We start from the raw sequence: 22,574 nt of genomic DNA, 5'->3' as shown, positions 1-22,574 counted from the left end.
GAGAAATTAGGCAGATACAAAGGGGTTAAAAGTGTTATCTCAGAAATTTTAGAAATAAAAGCATCTTGACTAATGCAGGCCATTTTATTAACTATTTAGGTGCTGCTCTCCAGTGTCATTTTCAGCATTCTTTTCTAATATTTTTTTTTAATCTTGAGGACTTTTCTCTTCCATTTCTATGGGTGGGCAGCAGCTCATCGAGCATCTACAACCCCAGGTGTGCACTGCGGTCATCTCTTATTAACTCTTTCCTCTCCGGCCTAGAATATTGCCCCTTACACACAGCACCAGAGATTCCAATGATACTACACACTACTATGGTAAGTGATGCCCCCATAACTTCCTTTTTCACTGTCGCTGTATAGTTCTATGTATTTAGAAGTAGGGAATAATGAATGAAAGGTGCTTCACCATGAGATCACCACGCCGGCACAGGGAAGCTACTGAGCATGTCTGTCCACCAATGGATGCAGAAGGTGGACTGGAAGGATACACAGCAGGGGGCGTTACCAGACAGCAAAATGTATTGTATATTATTTTTTTTATTACTTCGTGACATAGTAATATTTATCATTGGATGATCCCTTTAAAGGAAACCTGCCATCAGGGTTGTCAACTGTCTAGAAATTTCTTGACAGTCCGTAAAAATAGGTGATTTTTTTCCCCTGTGTGAATTTTTTTTTTTTGCATGTGTTACTTTTTTGAGACTGATGGTTTTGGTGGTAATTTTCATCATTTTACAGCTCACAGTAAATGCTGTTAATGAGTTCCTATCAGTCTATTGAGCTGTAGCCATGTATGGTTTTCCAATATGTCCATAAAAATGTTGTCAGTCTGTAATTGGGGGACAAAAAAGAAAAATTTGGGTAGGCGACCCTGATCAGTATTGGCCTGCCTGAAGCATGGGCATTACCGACAACCATGTTTTACTCTGAACTGCTGGGGCGAGCTGGAAACAGGGAGAGGACTCCACTGACCAGCTCCAACCCAGCTGTCCACTGCATGCTTCGGCATGAGTGATAAATGTCTCAATGCCCAAGGTATAAATAGTAGTGTTGATCACGAATATTCGAATTTCAAATTTATATGGCGAATATAGGTAATTCGAAAATTCGCGAATATTTACAATATAGTGATATATATTTGTAATTTCGAATATTCGAGTTTTTTTATTGCAAATTTTCATAATGCTAATTTTTATCGCACATTTTTCAATTGCCCAGTAAAAACATGATTCCTCCCTGCTTTTTGCTTGTGGGCCAATGACTCATTGGCCCAAAAGCAAGAAGCAGGGATGAATCATAACTTTAAATGGGAAAAATTATGAATATTAAAAAAAAACTAAAATATAGCACTATATCGAATATATTAGTTTTTTTGAATATTCATAATATTCTAAAACAAGAATATATAGCAATACAGCCAATATTCGAAGAAAATTAGTGTAGAGCAATTTAGCTAATATAGTGCTATAATCTTTTTTTATAGTTGTCATTTTTTTCCAATCTGAACTTCAGATGAGAAAAAAATTACAACTATTAGACAAAGAAGATTATAGCACTATATTAGCTAAATTGCTCTATATTAGTTTTTTTCGAATACTCGCTATATTGCTATATATTCTTGTTTTAGAATATTCGAAAAAACTAATATATTCGTTTTTTTCGAATATTCGTAATATTCTAAAACAAGAATATATAGCAATATAGTGAATATTAGAAAACAAAAAACAAATATAGAGCAATTTAGCTAATATAGTGCTATAATAATTTTTTTCAATTGTTGAATTTTTTTTCCAATCTGGACTTCAGATGAGAAATAAATTAAAACTATTAGACAGAAGATTATACATTTGTTTTTTTCGAATATTGGCTGTATTGCTATATATTCTTTTAGAATATTACGAATATTCGAAAAAACACATATATTCGATATAGTGCTATGACTCATTGGTCCACAAGCAAGAAGCAGGGCGGAATCATGTTTTTGCTCGGCAACTGAAAAATTTGCGATAAAAATTTGGATTACCAAAAATTCGCATTACGAAAATTTGCATACTACGTGATCATTACCTTGTCGATTTTTCGAGTAAAAAAAATCGTACAATATAACGAATATTAGAATTTGTGAATATTCGCAGAATATTCTACAAAATATTCGCGAAATATTGCGAATTCGAATATGACTACTGCCGCTCATCACTAATAAATAGTAGAAAGCACTGCCCCTTCCCAACTTTCTTTAAGTCTCTGTATAGGTTGGTTAAGAGTCACTGATAGCTCTGGTAGTCTAGGGTTGTCCAGAGATAAATATTATTTTTAGTAATGTATTCTGGTATTAGAGGAAATATATTTTATCCCTCAAAAGTTTAAGCTTTGCTACATGTCCCTGGTGGGCTAGGTTAGTAACATAGTAACATAGTACATAAGGCCGAAAAAAGACATTTGTCCACCCAGTTCGGCCTGTCATCCTGCAAGTTGTTCCAGAGGAAGGCGAAAAAAAAAAACCTGTGAGAAAGAAACCAATTTTCCCCACTTTAGGGGAATAAAAAATTCCTTCCCGACTCCAATCAGGCATCAGAATAACTCCCTGGATCAACGACCCCTCTCTAGTAGCTATATCCTGTAATATTATTACACTCCAGAAATACATCCAGGCCCCTCTTGAATTCCTTTATTGTACTCACCGTCACCACCTCCTCAGGCAGAGAGTTCCATAGGTTCACATAGAGGTTAATGTTATACCTAGTTCTGTATTCTGATATTGGAAGAAATATATTGTATCCTTCAGAAGGTTTAGGCTATAATACAACCCTGGTGGGCTAGGGTGAAATAGAGGTTAATTTTATACCTAGTGATGTATTCTGGTATTAGAAGAAATACATTTTATCCTTCAAACGTTTTCGGCTATAGCATATGTAGCTGGTGGGCTAGGGTGACATAGAGGTTACTATTAAAACTAGTGATGTATTCTGATATTAGAAGAAATATATTTTATCCTTCAAACGTTTCAGGCTATAATATATGTTCCTGGTGGGCTAGAGTGGAATGGAGGTTAATTCTATACTTAGTGGTGTATTCTGGTATTATAGGAAATATATTTTATCCTTCAAACATTTTAGGCTATAATACATGTCCCTGGTGGGGTGACATAGAGGCTAAATTTATACCCAGTGGTGTATTCTGGTTATGGTTAAAAAAATATATATATAACATTCTTGAGCGTAAAAAAGTTGTAATAGGAGGTACTACATATTGTTGATGGTCTTGACTTTTTAGCGTTTGGTTTGTCTTTGAGGTACAGCAGGTTTAGGAGATAAAAAGCTCAGGAAAATATTCGGAATAAAAGAACAGTTTCTATGTATTTGAAATCCTTCTTTGCCCTACATTCCCTTTCCATGTATGATCATAGAAAGTCGTCCAACTTTCCCCCTAGGGAACCCACCAGACAACCTCATTAATAATAATATCCCTGGTGGTCTAGAGTTTACATATTTGGTGTCTTGAATAGTCACCTCCCTGGTCCCCAGAGTCGTTCAGCTTTCTATGCTATGTTGGCCTTCTAGATAGTTCCGTGCAGAGATGAGGTGGGGGTCGGACTCTGTACTTAGTTCAGTTATGAAAGCCTGATTCCGACAGTGTTCAATATTTGTGCGCAACGGACTGCACGTGGACAGCACAGAGACCCATACTAGTCAATAGTGCGATTCACATTTCTGTTTTTGCACTATTCTGGTCCTTGTCTCACGGACCTGGAGACCCTTCAAGGCGCTAGTCGCTGGTGGTCACTAGGTCCACGTCCACCGACATGGGATCACCCTGCATATTAAAAATTGTCCGTGTGTTGTGACTGCAGTCTGACACATGGACAATTTTTCATGTGGTCGTCTAAGTAACTTAAGTTAGTGGAGACAGCGGCTCTTTAGATGATTTACCATACCTGACCAAGAGGGTTTCCAGGCACGTTTTCAGTCAATATCGGACACTAAAAATTGATTTTCTAACCCTGACAAACCCATTAAAATGCTTTACTTCCTACAAGATTTAGAAAAATATAAATAAGGCCCCTGATTACTAATGTGTGTCAGTCTCTACTGCAGCTATGGCATTCTATTCATGGTGCAGGAATATCAGAAAAATAGTTCTCATCCAGAGGAATATGGGGGTATAGGTTATAGAGTAGGATGATTGGGATTAGCTGTCCCCATTAAAAGAAGAAGACCCTTCAACCTCTGGTTTCCAGCCTGTCGCTCTGCAGTAATTCATCAGAACACTGATTTCAGGGGCGTTCGTAGATATTTTTGTGCTGTACCGAAGCAGGAATGCCACACTTTGCACCAGGACAACTCCGCATCCTTTTTAATATAGGGCAAACAGTCAGAAGAATTGAGATAATTTGTCACGATCGGACACCGCAGTTTTTTTCTGGACCTTCTTTTTCAGAGAGGACATAGCCGAAATCTAGCGTGGTCCTCTGAATGGCTGCTGCTGAAGCTTCACAAGTGGCCGCGTCACCTGAATTGAACCGTGTCCTTTTATCTGCCTCGCTGGAAGACTTTTGAAGGTTTCCTTGGTATTAACAATAATGCCTAATGCAGAACAGCAAACAGGACAGGGCCCGTGATATTAACCCCTGTGCTCCTGGATCGGAGCTGCCTCCTTCGCTTGGGTTGAATTGAACACTGTAGTTTTTTTTTTTTTGTCCTACAGATAAATTAGGCAAATATTTTTTCATTTTTTACATTTGCTTATATTGTGTGTCTTCACTAGGTTGTAAATAGTAACCCTGGGATTCTATAGCAAAATTTGGAATGGGGTCCTATTTCTCCATGATCACCTTTAGCACATGAAAAGCTTATGATTATCTCCCTAATGCACTCGAATGAATGTACCCAGTGATGTCACAGTGCAGATATAACGCACACAGTGATGTCACAGTGTAGATATAACACACACAGTGATGTCACAGTGCATATATAACACACACAGTGATGTCACAGTGCAGATATAACACACACAGTTATGTCACAGTGCAGATATAACACACACAGTTATGTCACAGTGCAGATATAACACACACAGTGATGTCACAGTGCAGATATAACACACACAGTGATGTCACAGTGCAGATATAACACACACAGTGATGTCACAGTGCAGATATAACACACACAGTGATGTCACAGTGCAGATATACAACACAGAGTTATGTCACAGTGCAGATATAACACACACAGTGATGTCACAGTGCAGATATAACACACACAGTGATGTCACAGTGCAGATATAACACACACAGTGATGTCACAGTGCAGATATAACACACACAGTGATATCACAGTGCAGATATAACACACACACAGTGATGTCACAGTGCAGATATAACACACACAGTGATGTCACAGTGCAGATATAACACATACAGTGATGTCACAGTGCAGATATAACACACACAGTGATATCACAGTGCAGATATAACACACACACAGTGATGTCACAGTGCAGATATAACGCACACAGTGATGTCACAGTGCAGATATAACACATACAGTGATGTCACAGTGCAGATATAATACACACAGTTATGTCACAGTGCAGATATAACACACACAGTGATGTCACAGTGCACATATAACACACACAGTGATGTCACAGTGCAGATATAACACACACAGTGATGTCACAGTGCAGATATAACACACACAGTGATGTCACAGTGCAGATATAACGCACACAGTGATGTCACAGTGCAGATATAACACATACAGTGATGTCACAGTGCAGATATAACGCACACAGTGATGTCACAGTGCAGATATAACACACACAGTGATGTCACAGTGCAGATATAACACACACAGTGATGTCACAGTGCAGATATAACACACCCAGTGATGTCACAGTGCAGATATAACGCACACAGTGATGTCACAGTGCAGATATAACACACACAGTGATGTCACAGTGCATATATAACACACACAGTGATGTCACAGTGCAGATATAACACACACAGTTATGTCACAGTGCAGATATAACACACACAGTGATGTCACAGTGCAGATATAACACACACAGTGATGTCACAGTGCAGATATAACACACACAGTGATGTCACAGTGCAGATATAACACACACAGTGATGTCACAGTGCAGATATACAACACAGAGTTATGTCACAGTGCAGATATAACACACACAGTGATGTCACAGTGCAGATATAACACACACAGTGATATCACAGTGCAGATATAACACACACACAGTGATGTCACAGTGCAGATATAACACACACAGTGATGTCACAGTGCAGATATAACACATACAGTGATGTCACAGTGCAGATATAACACACACAGTGATATCACAGTGCAGATATAACACACACACAGTGATGTCACAGTGCAGATATAACGCACACAGTGATGTCACAGTGCAGATATAACACATACAGTGATGTCACAGTGCAGATATAATACACACAGTTATGTCACAGTGCAGATATAACACACACAGTGATGTCACAGTGCACATATAACACACACAGTGATGTCACAGTGCAGATATAACACACACAGTGATGTCACAGTGCAGATATAACACACACAGTGATGTCACAGTGCAGATATAACGCACACAGTGATGTCACAGTGCAGATATAACACATACAGTGATGTCACAGTGCAGATATAACGCACACAGTGATGTCACAGTGCAGATATAACACACACAGTGATGTCACAGTGCAGATATAACACACACAGTGATGTCACAGTGCAGATATAACACACACAGTGATGTCACAGTGCAGATATAACACACACAGTGATGTCACAGTGCAGATATAACGCACACAGTGATGTCACAGTGCAGATATAACGCACACAGTGATGTCACAGTGCAGATATAACACACACAGTGATGTCACTTTGCAGATATAACGCACACAGTGATGTCACAGTGCTGATATAACGCACACAGTGATGTCACAGTGCAGATATAACGCACACAGTGATGTCACAGTGCAGATATAACGCACACAGTGATGTCACAGTGCAGATATAACACACACAGTGATGTCACAGTGCAGATATAACGCACACAGTGATGTCACAGTGCACATATAACACACACAGTGATGTCACAGTGCACATATAACACACACAGTGATGTCACAGTGCAGATATAACACACACAGTGATGTCACAGTGCAGATATAACACACACAGTGATGTCACAGTGCAGATATAACACACACAGTGATATCACAGTGCAGATATAACACACACAGTGATGTCACAGTGCAGATATAACATACACAGTGATGTCACAGTGCAGATATAACACACACAGTGATGTCACAGTGCAGATATAACACACACAGTGATGTCACAGTGCAGATATAACACACACAGTGATGTCACAGTGCAGATATAACACATACAGTGATGTCACAGTGCAGATATAACACATACAGTGATGTCACAGTGCAGATATAATACATACAGTGATGTCACAGTGCAGATATAATACACACAGTGATGTCACAGTGCAAATATAATACACACAGTTATGTCACAGTGCAGATATAACACACACAGTGATGTCACAGTGCACATATAACACACACAGTGATGTCACAGTGCAGATATAACACACACAGTGATGTCACAGTGCAGATATAACACACACAGTGATGTCACAGTGCAGATATAACACACACAGTGATGTCACAGTGCAGATATAACACACACAGTGATGTCACAGTGCAGATATAACACACACAGTGATATCACAGTGCAGATATAACACACACAGTGATGTCACAGTGCATATATAACACACACAGTGATGTCACAGTGCAGATATAACACACACAGTTATGTCACAGTGCAGATATAACACACACAGTTATGTCACAGTGCAGATATAACACACACAGTGATGTCACAGTGCAGATATAACACACACAGTGATGTCACAGTGCAGATATAACACACACAGTGATGTCACAGTGCATATATAACACACACAGTGATGTCACAGTGCAGATATAACACACACAGTTATGTCACAGTGCAGATATAACACACACAGTTATGTCACAGTGCAGATATAACACACACAGTGATGTCACAGTGCAGATATAACACACACAGTGATGTCACAGTGCAGATATAACACACACAGTGATGTCACAGTGCAGATATAACACACACAGTGATGTCACAGTGCAGATATACAACACAGAGTTATGTCACAGTGCAGATATAACACACACAGTGATGTCACAGTGCAGATATAACACACACAGTGATGTCACAGTGCAGATATAACACACACAGTGATGTCACAGTGCAGATATAACACACACAGTGATATCACAGTGCAGATATAACACACACACAGTGATGTCACAGTGCAGATATAACACACACAGTGATGTCACAGTGCAGATATAACACATACAGTGATGTCACAGTGCAGATATAACACACACAGTGATATCACAGTGCAGATATAACACACACACAGTGATGTCACAGTGCAGATATAACGCACACAGTGATGTCACAGTGCAGATATAACACATACAGTGATGTCACAGTGCAGATATAATACACACAGTTATGTCACAGTGCAGATATAACACACACAGTGATGTCACAGTGCACATATAACACACACAGTGATGTCACAGTGCAGATATAACACACACAGTGATGTCACAGTGCAGATATAACACACACAGTGATGTCACAGTGCAGATATAACGCACACAGTGATGTCACAGTGCAGATATAACACATACAGTGATGTCACAGTGCAGATATAACGCACACAGTGATGTCACAGTGCAGATATAACACACACAGTGATGTCACAGTGCAGATATAACACACACAGTGATGTCACAGTGCAGATATAACACACCCAGTGATGTCACAGTGCAGATATAACGCACACAGTGATGTCACAGTGCAGATATAACACACACAGTGATGTCACAGTGCATATATAACACACACAGTGATGTCACAGTGCAGATATAACACACACAGTTATGTCACAGTGCAGATATAACACACACAGTGATGTCACAGTGCAGATATAACACACACAGTGATGTCACAGTGCAGATATAACACACACAGTGATGTCACAGTGCAGATATAACACACACAGTGATGTCACAGTGCAGATATACAACACAGAGTTATGTCACAGTGCAGATATAACACACACAGTGATGTCACAGTGCAGATATAACACACACAGTGATATCACAGTGCAGATATAACACACACACAGTGATGTCACAGTGCAGATATAACACACACAGTGATGTCACAGTGCAGATATAACACATACAGTGATGTCACAGTGCAGATATAACACACACAGTGATATCACAGTGCAGATATAACACACACACAGTGATGTCACAGTGCAGATATAACGCACACAGTGATGTCACAGTGCAGATATAACACATACAGTGATGTCACAGTGCAGATATAATACACACAGTTATGTCACAGTGCAGATATAACACACACAGTGATGTCACAGTGCACATATAACACACACAGTGATGTCACAGTGCAGATATAACACACACAGTGATGTCACAGTGCAGATATAACACACACAGTGATGTCACAGTGCAGATATAACGCACACAGTGATGTCACAGTGCAGATATAACACATACAGTGATGTCACAGTGCAGATATAACGCACACAGTGATGTCACAGTGCAGATATAACACACACAGTGATGTCACAGTGCAGATATAACACACACAGTGATGTCACAGTGCAGATATAACACACACAGTGATGTCACAGTGCAGATATAACACACACAGTGATGTCACAGTGCAGATATAACGCACACAGTGATGTCACAGTGCAGATATAACGCACACAGTGATGTCACAGTGCAGATATAACACACACAGTGATGTCACTTTGCAGATATAACGCACACAGTGATGTCACAGTGCTGATATAACGCACACAGTGATGTCACAGTGCAGATATAACGCACACAGTGATGTCACAGTGCAGATATAACGCACACAGTGATGTCACAGTGCAGATATAACACACACAGTGATGTCACAGTGCAGATATAACGCACACAGTGATGTCACAGTGCACATATAACACACACAGTGATGTCACAGTGCACATATAACACACACAGTGATGTCACAGTGCAGATATAACACACACAGTGATGTCACAGTGCAGATATAACACACACAGTGATGTCACAGTGCAGATATAACACACACAGTGATATCACAGTGCAGATATAACACACACAGTGATGTCACAGTGCAGATATAACATACACAGTGATGTCACAGTGCAGATATAACACACACAGTGATGTCACAGTGCAGATATAACACACACAGTGATGTCACAGTGCAGATATAACACACACAGTGATGTCACAGTGCAGATATAACACATACAGTGATGTCACAGTGCAGATATAACACATACAGTGATGTCACAGTGCAGATATAATACATACAGTGATGTCACAGTGCAGATATAATACACACAGTGATGTCACAGTGCAAATATAATACACACAGTTATGTCACAGTGCAGATATAACACACACAGTGATGTCACAGTGCACATATAACACACACAGTGATGTCACAGTGCAGATATAACACACACAGTGATGTCACAGTGCAGATATAACACACACAGTGATGTCACAGTGCAGATATAACACACACAGTGATGTCACAGTGCAGATATAACACACACAGTGATGTCACAGTGCAGATATAACACACACAGTGATATCACAGTGCAGATATAACACACACAGTGATATCACAGTGCAGATATAACACACACACAGTGATGTCACAGTGCAGATATAACGCACACAGTGATGTCACAGTGCAGATATAACGCACACAGTGATGTCACAGTGCAGATATAACGCACACAGTGATGTCACAGTGCAGATATAACGCACACAGTGATGTCACAGTGCAGATATAACGCACACAGTGATGTCACAGTGCAGATATAACGCACACAGTGATGTCACAGTGCAGATATAACGCACACAGTGATGTCACAGTGCAGATATAACGCACACAGTGATGTCACAGTGCAGATATAACGCACACAGTAATGTCACAGTGCAGATATAACGCACACAGTGATGTCACAGTGCAGATATAACGCACACAGTGATGTCACAGTGCAGATATAACGCACACAGTGATGTCACAGTGCAGATATAACACACACAGTGATGTCACAGTGCAGATATAACACACACAGTGATGTCACAGTGCAGATATAACACACACAGTGATATCACAGTGCAGATATAACACACACAGTGACATCACAGTGCAGATATAACACACACAGTGATGTCACAGTGCAGATATAACATACACAGTGATGTCACAGTGCAGATATAACACACAGTGATGTCACAGTGCAGATATAACACACACAGTGATGTCACAGTGCAGATATATTACATACAGTGATGTCACAGTGCAGATATAACACATACAGTGATGTCACAGTGCAGATATAATACATACAGTGATGCCACAGTGCAGATATAACACACACAGTGATGTCACAGTGCAGATATAACACACACAGTGATGTCACAGTGCAGATATAACACACACAGTGATGTCACAGTGCAGATATAACACACACAGTGATGTCACAGTGCAGATATAACACATACAGTGATGTCACAGTGCAGATATAACGCACACAGTGATGTCACAGTGCAGATATAACACACACAGTGATGTCACAGTGCAGATATAACACACACAGTGATGTCACAGTGCAGATATAACACACACAGTGATGTCACAGTGCACATATAACACACACAGTGATGTCACAGTGCACATATAACACACACAGTGATGTCACATTGCAGATATAACACACACAGTGATGTCACAGTGCAGATATAACACATACAGTGATGTCACAGTGCAGATATAACACATAGTGATGTCACAATGCAGATATAATACATACAGTGATGTCACAGTGCAGATATAACACACACGGTAATGTCACAGTGCAGATATAATACATACAGTGATGTCACAATGCAGATATAATACATACAGTGATGACACAGTGCGGGATAATGCACACAGTGATGTCACAATACAGGGCTAATGCACACAGATATGTCAAAGTATGGGGATAATGAATACAATGATGCTAGAGGCCATGGATAATGCATACAGTGATGTTACAATACAAGGATAATGTACACAGTGATGTCACAGTACAGGAATGATGCAAATAATGATGTCACAGTGCAGGAATAATGCATACAGTAATGTTAGAGTGCATGGATGCTGCACACAAAGATGTCAGACTACAGGGGTTATGCACACACTGATGTCACAGTACAGGGATAATGCTCACAGTGATGCCACAGTACAGGGATAATGTACACCACGATGTCACACAACAGGGATAATGCTCAGTGATGTCACTATACACGCATAATGCATGCAGTGATGACACAGTACAGAGATAATATACAAAATGATGTCCCAGTACAGGGCTAATGCACACAGTGATGTCAAAGTATGGATATAATGCACACACTGATGTCACACTACATAGGTAATGCACACTGTGATGTCACAGTACAGGAATAATACACACTGTGATGTCACAGTACAAAGGGAGATTTGGAGAGAGTGACTTTGTGATAGCACTCAAGTATATAAGGCAAGTCCATAGAGAGGGATTTGCTGACACCGATGGGCTAAAGGTTAACATTATTTATTGTATAACCAGCTGCACGGGTGCTATGTCTGTCCCCTTAGTTGTTTTTCAGCCAGACACTTGTGGCCCAGCAGGGGGTTCCCCGATCTTCATTTCCTTGGTTTGCATGAGGGTAAAGTCTGTCACTGCCTGTATATGGAGTAAATTGGGGTAAATGTGGATAGGATACCCCAGATGAACAATTTGCTTCTCTTGCGGTGTAGATCACAACTGGCTTCAAATGTTGCTACCAATTCTGCATGGTGTATGTAGACCATATGAAGAATGCTTCTCTGAAGAATATCTTCTGTTTGGCACTTTAGGCTTCTCAGTGACATGTTCATCCTTGCTTGTCCTCTTTCTTGTTCCTTTAGCCATTCCAAGCAAAATTGCCTTTTCCAATTAGTTGGATCTTCTCATAATATACAAGATCAATCTTCAGACTGGTCTATTTTTGTTTTTATCAACATCCTATTCATTTGTTTCCTTGATGACCATGGTATTCTCAAAGCTTCAATGAACACCTTTACCAGTGATGTCTATCTGGAGGGCAGAAGGCTGCATTTGGCCCTCCGATGTCTGATATGAAGGTTCTAGGAGAAGGCAAATTCAAATAGCAGAAATGGCTCCTATATTCCAAGATTCAACACATATCCTGAGATGAATGGTGCAAGAATATGATTTCATGAGGTTCTATCATAATTGTCTCTACTTTGCTTCAATGGTTGTGAATTACGATAAATTGCAACCTGTCGAAAGCTGTGCTAGCATGTTTGTGAAGTGAATATGTACAGCGAAAAATTTCAGTCCTTGACAATTTCAGTTTTGCTCCCATTTTGCATGAGCTGAACTCAAAGATCTGAAACATTTTCTGCATACACAAAAGACCCATTACTCTCAAATATTGTTCACAAATTTGTCTAAATCTGTGTTAGTGAGCACTTCTCCTTTGCCGAGATAATCCACCCCACCTCACAGGTGTGGCATATCAAGGTGCTGATTAGACAGCATGAATATTACACAGGTGTGCCTTAGACTGCCCACAATAAAAGCCACTCTGAAATGTGCACAGTTTTGCCTTACTGGGGATGGGGGGGGGGGGGGCATAAAACCAGTCAGTATCTGGTGTGGCCACATTTGCCTCAGTGCAACACATCTCACATAGAGTTGATCAGGTTGTTGATTGTGGCCTGTGGAATGTTTGTCCACTCCTCTTCAATAGCTGTGTGAAGTTGCAGAATATTGGCAGGAACTGGAACACGCTGTCATATACGCCGATCCAGAGCATCCCAAACATGCTCAATGGGTAACATGTCCGGTAAGTATGCTGGCCATGCAAGAACTGGGTTGTTTTAAGCTTCCAAGAATTGTGTACAGATCCTTGCAATATGGGGCCGTGCATTATCATGCTGTAACATGAGGTGATGGTCGTGGATGAATGGCAAAACAATGGACCTCAGGATCTCGTCACGGTATCTCTGTGCATTCAAAATGCCATTAATAAAAGGCACCTGTGTTCGTTGTCCATAACATACGCCTGCCCATACCATAACCCCACCGCCACCATGGGCCACTCAATCCACAACATTGACGTCAGCAAACCGCTCACCCACACAACGCCACACACGCTGTCTGCCATCTGCCCTGAACAGTGAAAACCCGGACTCATCCGTGAACAGAACGCCTCTCCAACGTGCCAGACGCCATCGAATGTGAGCATTTGCCCACTCAAGTCAGTTCCGATGACGAACTGCAGTCAGGTCCAGACCCCGATGAGGACGACGAGCATGCAGATGAGCTTCCCTGAGACGGTTTCTGACAGTTTGTGCAGAAATTCTTTGGTTATGCAAACCAATTGTTGCTGCAGCTGTCCGGGTGGCTGGTCTCAGACGATCATGGAGGTGAACATGCTGGATGTGGAGGTCCTGGGCTGGTGTGGTTACACGTGGTCTGCGGTTGTGAGGTCGGTTGGATGTGCTGCCAAATTCTCTGAAACGCCTTTGGAGACGGCTTATGGTAGAGAAATGAACATTTATTGCACGGGCAACAGCTCTGGTAGACATCCCTGCAGTCAGCATGTCAATTGCACGCTCCCTCAAACGTTCCGACATTTGTGGCATTGTGCTGCACACTTCAGAGTGGCCTTTTATTGTGGGCAGTCTAAGGCACACCTGTGCAATGTTCATGCTGTCTAATCAGCACCTTGATATGCCACACCTGTGAGGTGGGGTGGATTATCTCAGCAAAGGAGAAGTGCTCACTAACACAGATTTAGACAGATTTGTGAACAATATTTGAGAGTAATGGGTCTTTTGTGTCTGTAGAAAATGTTTCAGATCTTTGAGTTCAGCTCATGCAAAATGGAAGCAAAACCGAAAGTGTTGCGTTTATATTTTTGTTCAGTGTATACAGTATTCAGTATTTTTTATATACCGTTTTATCCCCATAGATATTTTCTCATAGTGGAAGATCTGTTTTGATACAGCTATGTAAAAAAAAAAAACATTTGTGTTACCCCAAACACAGCTCCTAACCCTTAAATTTTACCCAACCGTGGCTGTATTTGATGTGAATCCCATCAAAAGGATTCCCAGTTCATTTTGAAACCCATAAAGAGCCTCAGAGACACCAAACTGGACAATTCTTCTCGCCCCTATGATACTTAAAAAAAAAAAAAACTTTTTTGGTCTACCGTGGAAGTCCCCGTCTACGATAAAAACACCTATTAGCTATAATTACATAGACTCCTGAGATGAAGCTCAGACGGTCATCTGCTGGTATATCAATAACCTGAGCACCTTTCTCATCCCAAAACTTTTCATGTAAAGAGCAAACAATGAAAAAAAACACCTCTTTTTCCTTTAAGTATAAAAACTTTTGGCATTTATGATCTGTCTTCTGCGGTGTCTCAGTGTTAATTATGGCGTAGGCACAGCACATTAAGTAATTGTTAGCTTTATACCATAACCCAAGACTAGATCTGGGAGTTTACAGCGTTACCATATCCTTATTAACCACTCACTGGGGATGTGCTGAAAAGAAAATATGAGATTCCAGATTGAAGATTGTGTGGTTATGAATTCATGATGAGCAGAAAGTTTGAATGACGGCCTCAATATCGCTCCCTAAGTATGCGTTTAATATCTGGAGTTTAGAGATAATGGGGTGGAAATGTGAGCCGAATCAACACGTGGCCATTGGGGAGCGAATAATATTTCAGAAAGCATCTCTCACTATATTTCTAAATGGCTTATTACTTGTGAGGATATAAACAAAGCGATTGCAAGAAAAGTTTTAATAACCAGAACGGATGTAGCAGAGAGGATCCTGACAATGGAGTGGGGTTGGGATTATGAGTTGGCACAACTCTTCATGAAATTAGTGATTTAGGTACCCTTTAAAGGGGTTGTTCACTTTTTAGGGGCATTGATCAGATCACCTTGCTTGGCCAGACCAACCCAGTCACTGTCCTTAGCTACATCTGCTTTGATGCCAATGACTGGGTGCAGCGTTGACCTGGCCCCTATGCATCACGTGACCAGATGACATGACGCAAGGGGGGGGGCAGGTCATCCCTGCAGCCAGTCACTGACTGAGGCAGCGTCAAAGCAGATGTCAACAGCAGGGAACCAGAGTGAGGTAACGGCAGCCAGGAAACAAAGGAGCTGGGACCCGCGGTGGGGAGCAGGTAAGTATGCTTCCCTTTCACAGGTCTAAACCCCACCAAAATAGGAACAACCCCTTTAAAGATTGCACATTGGATGAATGTTGGCCACACTCGCCAATTACGAGAGGATCTAATGTATGTAGGGGTGGGCTGACTCAACCCTGATTGGAGATGTCAGAGGAAAGAAAGATCAGTCAGTTGGATTCCAACATGCCTGATCGATCATTCTCAAGGAAGATAAGACTCCACCAGTCTCTATGTCTAGCAGCTACTTACTCCACTCTCCCATTAGGAAGACCTACACATTGGGCTGATCATGCACGTGAAGGAGGGATGGGGAAGAATAGGTGTCAGATGTACAAACAAGCTATCTAAGGTGTATGAAGGCTCTGGGTCGGATACATTGGTAACCAGTTAGTAATTATTTTCACTCTAGAATGAGTAAGTGGAAGCCATCTTGTATCTATGCTCAGGACATAGAAGCACTTTTAAAGGGATATTCCATACTGCATGTTTTTTTTGTAATTACAGAATTTACCCTTGCTTCAGTCATTCCTCACCATGGTGCCAGGGTCCCCACTGCTCTTCACTTTCAACGGCTCTTACCGAACAACCGGAAATGGCTAGAACAGCAAAGCAGCCAATCACTGGCTGCAGTGATAACTCACCTCAGACAGTGATTGGCTGTGTGGTTATCAAAGCCACTTCCTGCTGTGTGAAGGCATCTGCAGATAGTGGAGAGGAGCTCTCTCCGTTCACTTAAATAGCTCTTCTGAAAACAGCCAAATCTATGCTGTTGAGGTGAATGGAGAGAGTTGTACATCCGAACACACCTCTTTTTTTTCCAAGCTTGGCACGCCGGGGCCCCATTCTTGAGATAGAAATTGACCCCGGAGGTCATATGGCATATCCTGTGGAGAATCTGGCAGAAAAAAAGTTCATATTCACACTGCTGATAATATAAACTCCACAAAAGGTATGTTTATCCTCAGAGCTTACCAAGTGTGGTCAACAGTTGAACATGGTCAAAACTGCTGGCAGATTCCCTTTAAAATCTAAAAAAAAAAAAAGAAATTTATTTTGTGACCCAATAATTCTTTTTCATTTTTTTTTTAACCATACAGCAGATACTGTACATGTCCCTTCTTGTAAAATAGATGCCTGGTTCCTAAATGTTTCTGTAATGCTGCTGAGAGGTATGACCAGACCAGAACATAATAGCTTCATGAGTGATAATGAAGTCAGCAAAGCCACCGTATGTAACAGCTTGGAGATCTGCCAGAGCCAGTGAGCGTGTCCTTTAACAAAGGGGAAACGAGCTGCAAAGAATGTGTGGAGGGGCAGGTTTATTGTGCTGTAAATTAGTCTTTTTCAACCCTCAAGAACAATTTAAGGATAATCAGAACAGGTCAGAGTGTCTTTATTCAAGATTACATTAGCTAGAAGAAAAAGCCGTATTAACCTCAAGTTAATGTCTCTCGGAGGGGACAAATTTACTTGCATTTTCCCAAGTACAGAATTTTACAAGCTCTACTGTTATATGGGCATAGCTTAACCCTTTTACAAGACAATGGATTTTTTTCATGATACTGTACCGGGAATTGTGTATGTTTCCCAAGCAATTTTTTTTATCTGCTTGATTGGCTGCTTTTTAGAATAAAAACAGTTAGGCCTCTTGCACATAAACGTGTGCGCCCCGTGGTCTTTGCTGCGGCCAGCAAAAGCACGGGCCGCAATGCACAAACACCGTCCATGGGGCCGCCACAGCGGATCGTGGACCCATTAACTTTAATGGGTCCGCGATCTGGCCGTTCCGCAAAAAGATAGGACATGTTCTATCTTTTTGCGGAACGGAAGTACCGGACGAAACTCCACCGAAGCACTCCTTGGTCCTACCGAAGGGGTCCGTTCCGTGCTTCCATTCCGCATCTCTGGATTTGCGGACCCATTCAAGTGAATGGGTCCACATCCGTGATGCGGAATGCCCACAGAACGGCGCCCGTGTATTACAGATCCGCAAATGCGGTCCGCAATACGGCTACGGAGCGCACACGTTCGCGTGAAAGAGGCCTTAAAAAAATACCTCCTGTGAAACGTATATATTAAAAGTAATGTTTCTAAATACATAAACTATTACTGTAAAATGTAGTTTAAAAATACTGAAAAAAATACCTAAAAAATAATATAGTTATTGTTATTCCATCTTGATTATATGTCTGTTTTTTAGGTACTGTATAAAAAGAAAAGAGTGATTAAAAAAAAGTTTATAAATAAATAAATAAATACATTAAAATGCTGAAATAAAGAGAGGGGAGGAGTGTAAGCCTGTAGGTAGTTACAGACAGTGAGCCCTAATCTACAACCCAGCCCTCTTTCTCTACCTGCTTGCAGTGCAAGCCCTAGGTAGCAAGACCACAACTGGTCGACAGTCCCTATGCAAAAAAAGACAAACACCTAGAGACAAACGACACAAAGACAAAGTTGTACGTGAATGGGTCAAAACTAGAGGGACAACACAGTACAAAAACAAGACAGAGAGTGGTCAAAAGGTGAGCGGAGGTCAGAACCACTTGCGATGCACAGTACAAATCATGAGAGACAGAGAGTAGTCACAGGACGAACTGAGGTCAAAGACTCAAGCAAACCAAATCAGCACAGGAGTAGTGATGAGCGGCAGGGGCAATATTCAAATTTGCTATATTTTGTGAATATTTTGTAAAATATTCATCATATACAGGTGAAACTCGAAAAATTTGAATATCGTACAAAGGTCCATTTATTTCCGTAATGCAAATTAAAAGGAATTGCATTAATGCAGCTTAAAATTTGAATTTTGTGAAAAGGTTCAATATTCTAGGCTCAAAGTGTCACACTCTAGTCAGCTAATTAATCCATACCCCCTGAGCAAAGGGGACCTCAGATTGTGACTTTGGGGTTTCATAAGCTGTAAGCCATAATCATCCAAATTATAACAAATAAAGGCTTGGAATATGTTGCTTTGCATGTAATGAGTCTCATATGTTAGTTTCACCTTTTAAGTTGCATTACTGAAATAAATTAACTTTGCATGATATTCTAATTTTTCGAGTTTCACCTGTATTCGCAAATTCGAGATTATATTCTTGATTGAGAAAATTGGCAATGTAATATTGGCGTAATGCACGCAAAATACAGGTGTGGGTCACTTATGCTATATTTTTCAAGCTGGTATAAGTTTCCTGAGACTGGAGAAAATGGTTGGCACGGCAGAACATTACAATAGCTTTAGATGCAGATAGAGTGCTCCAATATATTTGTGAATTTTCGGCAATTAATTATGCGCATATTTTTTCACAATACGTGCAACTTGTGACATCACAGCACTAGGTCTGTATCATGTACAGTATGTATGGACAGCAGAACCGATCAGCTACACTATAGATCAATCTAACCTACACTGACTATCTCCCCCTAACTATCTGTATTATCTACACTCACCTAAAGAATTATTATGAACACCTGTTCTATTTCTCATTAATGCGATTATCTAGTCAACCAATCACATGGCAGTTGCTTCAATGCATGTAGGGTTGTGGTCCTGGTCAAGACAATCTCCTGAACTCCAAACTGAATGTCAGAATGGGAAAGAAAGGTGGGCTACAACAGCAGAAGACCCCACCGGGTACCACTCATCTCCACTACAAATAGGAAAAAGAGGCTACAATTTGCACGAGCTCACCAAAATTGGACTGTTGAAGACTGGAAAAATGTTTCCTGGTCTGATGAGTCTCGATTTCTGTTGAGACATTCAAATAGTAAAGTCCGAATTTGGCATAAACAGAATGAGAACATGTATCCATCATGCCTTGCTACCACTGTGCAGGCTGGTGGTGGTGGTGTAATGGTGTGGGAGATGTTTTCTGGGCACACTTTAGGCCCCTTAGTGCCAATTGGCCATCGTTTAAATGCCACGGGCTACCTGAGCATTGTTTCTGACCATGTCCATCCCTTCATGACCACCATGTACCCATCCTCTGATGGCTACTTCCAGCAGGATAATGCACCATGTCACAAAGCTTGAATCATTTCAAATTGGTTTCTTGAACATGACAATGCGTTCACTGTACTAAAATGGCCCCCACAGTCACCAGATCTCAACCCAATAGAGCATCTTTGGGATGTGGTGGAACAGGAGCTTCGTGCCCTGGATGTGCATCCCTCAAATCTCCATCAACTGCAAGATGCTATCCTATCAATATAGGCCAACATTTCTAAAGAATCTATCAGCACCTTGTTAAATCAATGCCACGTAGAATTAAGGCAGTTCTGAAGGCAAAAGGGGGTCCAACACCGTATTAGTATGGTGTTCCTAATAATTCTTTAGGTGAGTGTATGTATGTTAACTATCTAATCTAATACAACAAAGCACAGAGCACAGCAATGACACTGCTGTCTCTTTCTTAACTGCAATAAACTTTAGAAAATAGCTGCTGGGGAGGTTATTATATACTAAGGGGTAGGCAACTTTCCTATTGGTTGCTAGGGATGTTGCTAAGCCGTGACAAAGCCTTCTCATTGGCCCACAAGCTAGAAGAAGGGAGGGATGATAACCTGATATGTACTGTGATAAAAAAAAGAATATTAGATTTTTACAAATATATAGCATTATATTCTGAATATTTGCGAATTCTCAAAGTGCTGATATTCGCAATTAAAATTCACTATTCGAATATTTGCGCTCAACACTACACAGGAGCAGGAAACTGGAACCTAGCTTGGTAGACCAAACAAGACTATCACTGGTACCTAGTGTATGACCAGTAAGGGGTTAAAGTAGAGCACCAATTCCCTGGATAAGGACCTGATAGGTGCTCCATTATTCAGAAACACTAGCACACAGGAATAGAGCAGCTGAGCAATCAACCCACTGCTAATCTCCTCCAGCACATGCCATCCTGCTGCTAAGGATGCTGTCTCTTCTCCAGGGGGCATGACTCAGCGGCACAACTCTCCACAGCCACACCAAGGCTGAAGATTGCCCTGGGTTATTCAAATTGTGCAAATTTTTTACATAAATGACACCAAAAATGTTGCAAATGTTTAATTATGCCAAAACTGGCCACAATGGACTGGGCGTGATCTCATGGTTTAAGAAGAAAAAACAAAAAATGACACAACTCTCTGCCTGTTGATAGCGAACATAGATTTCATTATTGGGCTTTCAGGCAGTTCCAAATTTATTAAAAGGCATGAATTTTTCAAAATATTTGTTGCAGTTTTTTTTTTTTTTTTTTTTAGACATGCCAATTATAATAATTCTGCCCCAAAGTTTTTTTTTAATAAGCATTACATTATGAATACCATGGTAGTAGTGGCATACTGTACATAGAAGGTTAGAAAGGGCCCTTCATTATTGAGCCAAGGTAGTTTAATGTTTATCCATCAATTCTCTTTCCATGACCCTATAAACAATTCTCCATTCTAAACTGATGTACACTACTCTACTGAAAAGGAGATGGAGCCACAGATGAGTGAATCAATTCTAGGCAAATGTTTCAAAAATTCTAATTTCAGCCAAATCTAAAATAAATTTTTAATTTGATAGATCTCTCAATTAAACACCAAACATTTTACAGATCAGAAGTTGTCAGTGTGTGAATTGGGCCATTGTGCCCTCAGCTGCAGTATTGAATGGGTTAATCTGCTCTGCTCTGTGTGTGTACCTGGTTGACCAATTAGTTATCAGCCCACTATATATTCTGTGTTCCTGCTCTGCCTTTTTGCCTGTGCAATTGAGATCTTTCTCTGTCTCCACAGAACCAGGTCCTATAACTTGCTAACATTAGTAAAGAGCTTTAATCTGTCTCTTTGTGTGTGCCAGCTTCTGCTCTTTTGCCCTGGTTCTGTTTGTCTCTCTGTGTGCTAGCTTCTTTCAATGTGCCTGGGTTCCTGAAGTCTTTCTGCCTGCCTTCCTAAAGTCTGTCTGTCTGTCAATGCTAGTAGTTATGCTTCATACCTATATTCTGTGTTTGTTTTGGAATTGCATGTACTCTGTCTGTCTAAACTCTACCTAGTTATTTTAGGGTGCATTGCCTGTTGTCTCTGACTTC

The 22,574-nt window shown here is 40.7% G+C and overlaps 1 protein-coding gene across 6 annotated transcripts in view; it reads left to right on the top strand.

Annotated features, from left to right (window-relative positions):
* Positions 1-22,574, top strand: part of CTNNA2 (catenin alpha 2) — a 1,975,930-nt gene that overhangs the window by 742,142 nt on the left and 1,211,214 nt on the right. The window contains exon 7 of one of the 6 annotated variants that reach the window (XM_044295246.1): positions 5,405-5,423. The exons of 4 other annotated variants lie outside the window; for them this stretch is intronic. In XM_044295246.1, coding sequence (XP_044151181.1) covers positions 5,405-5,423 — 19 coding nt within the window. Of the gene's footprint in view, positions 1-5,404; positions 5,429-22,574 lie in introns of all 6 variants that reach the window. One more of the 6 variants, XM_044295254.1, reaches the window with a different exon arrangement.

This window comes from Bufo gargarizans, chromosome 1 (genome assembly GCF_014858855.1).
Source record: "Bufo gargarizans isolate SCDJY-AF-19 chromosome 1, ASM1485885v1, whole genome shotgun sequence".
NCBI classification, from domain to species: domain Eukaryota; kingdom Metazoa; phylum Chordata; class Amphibia; order Anura; family Bufonidae; genus Bufo; species Bufo gargarizans.
This window is presented reverse-complemented; position numbering and strand designations above follow the sequence as displayed.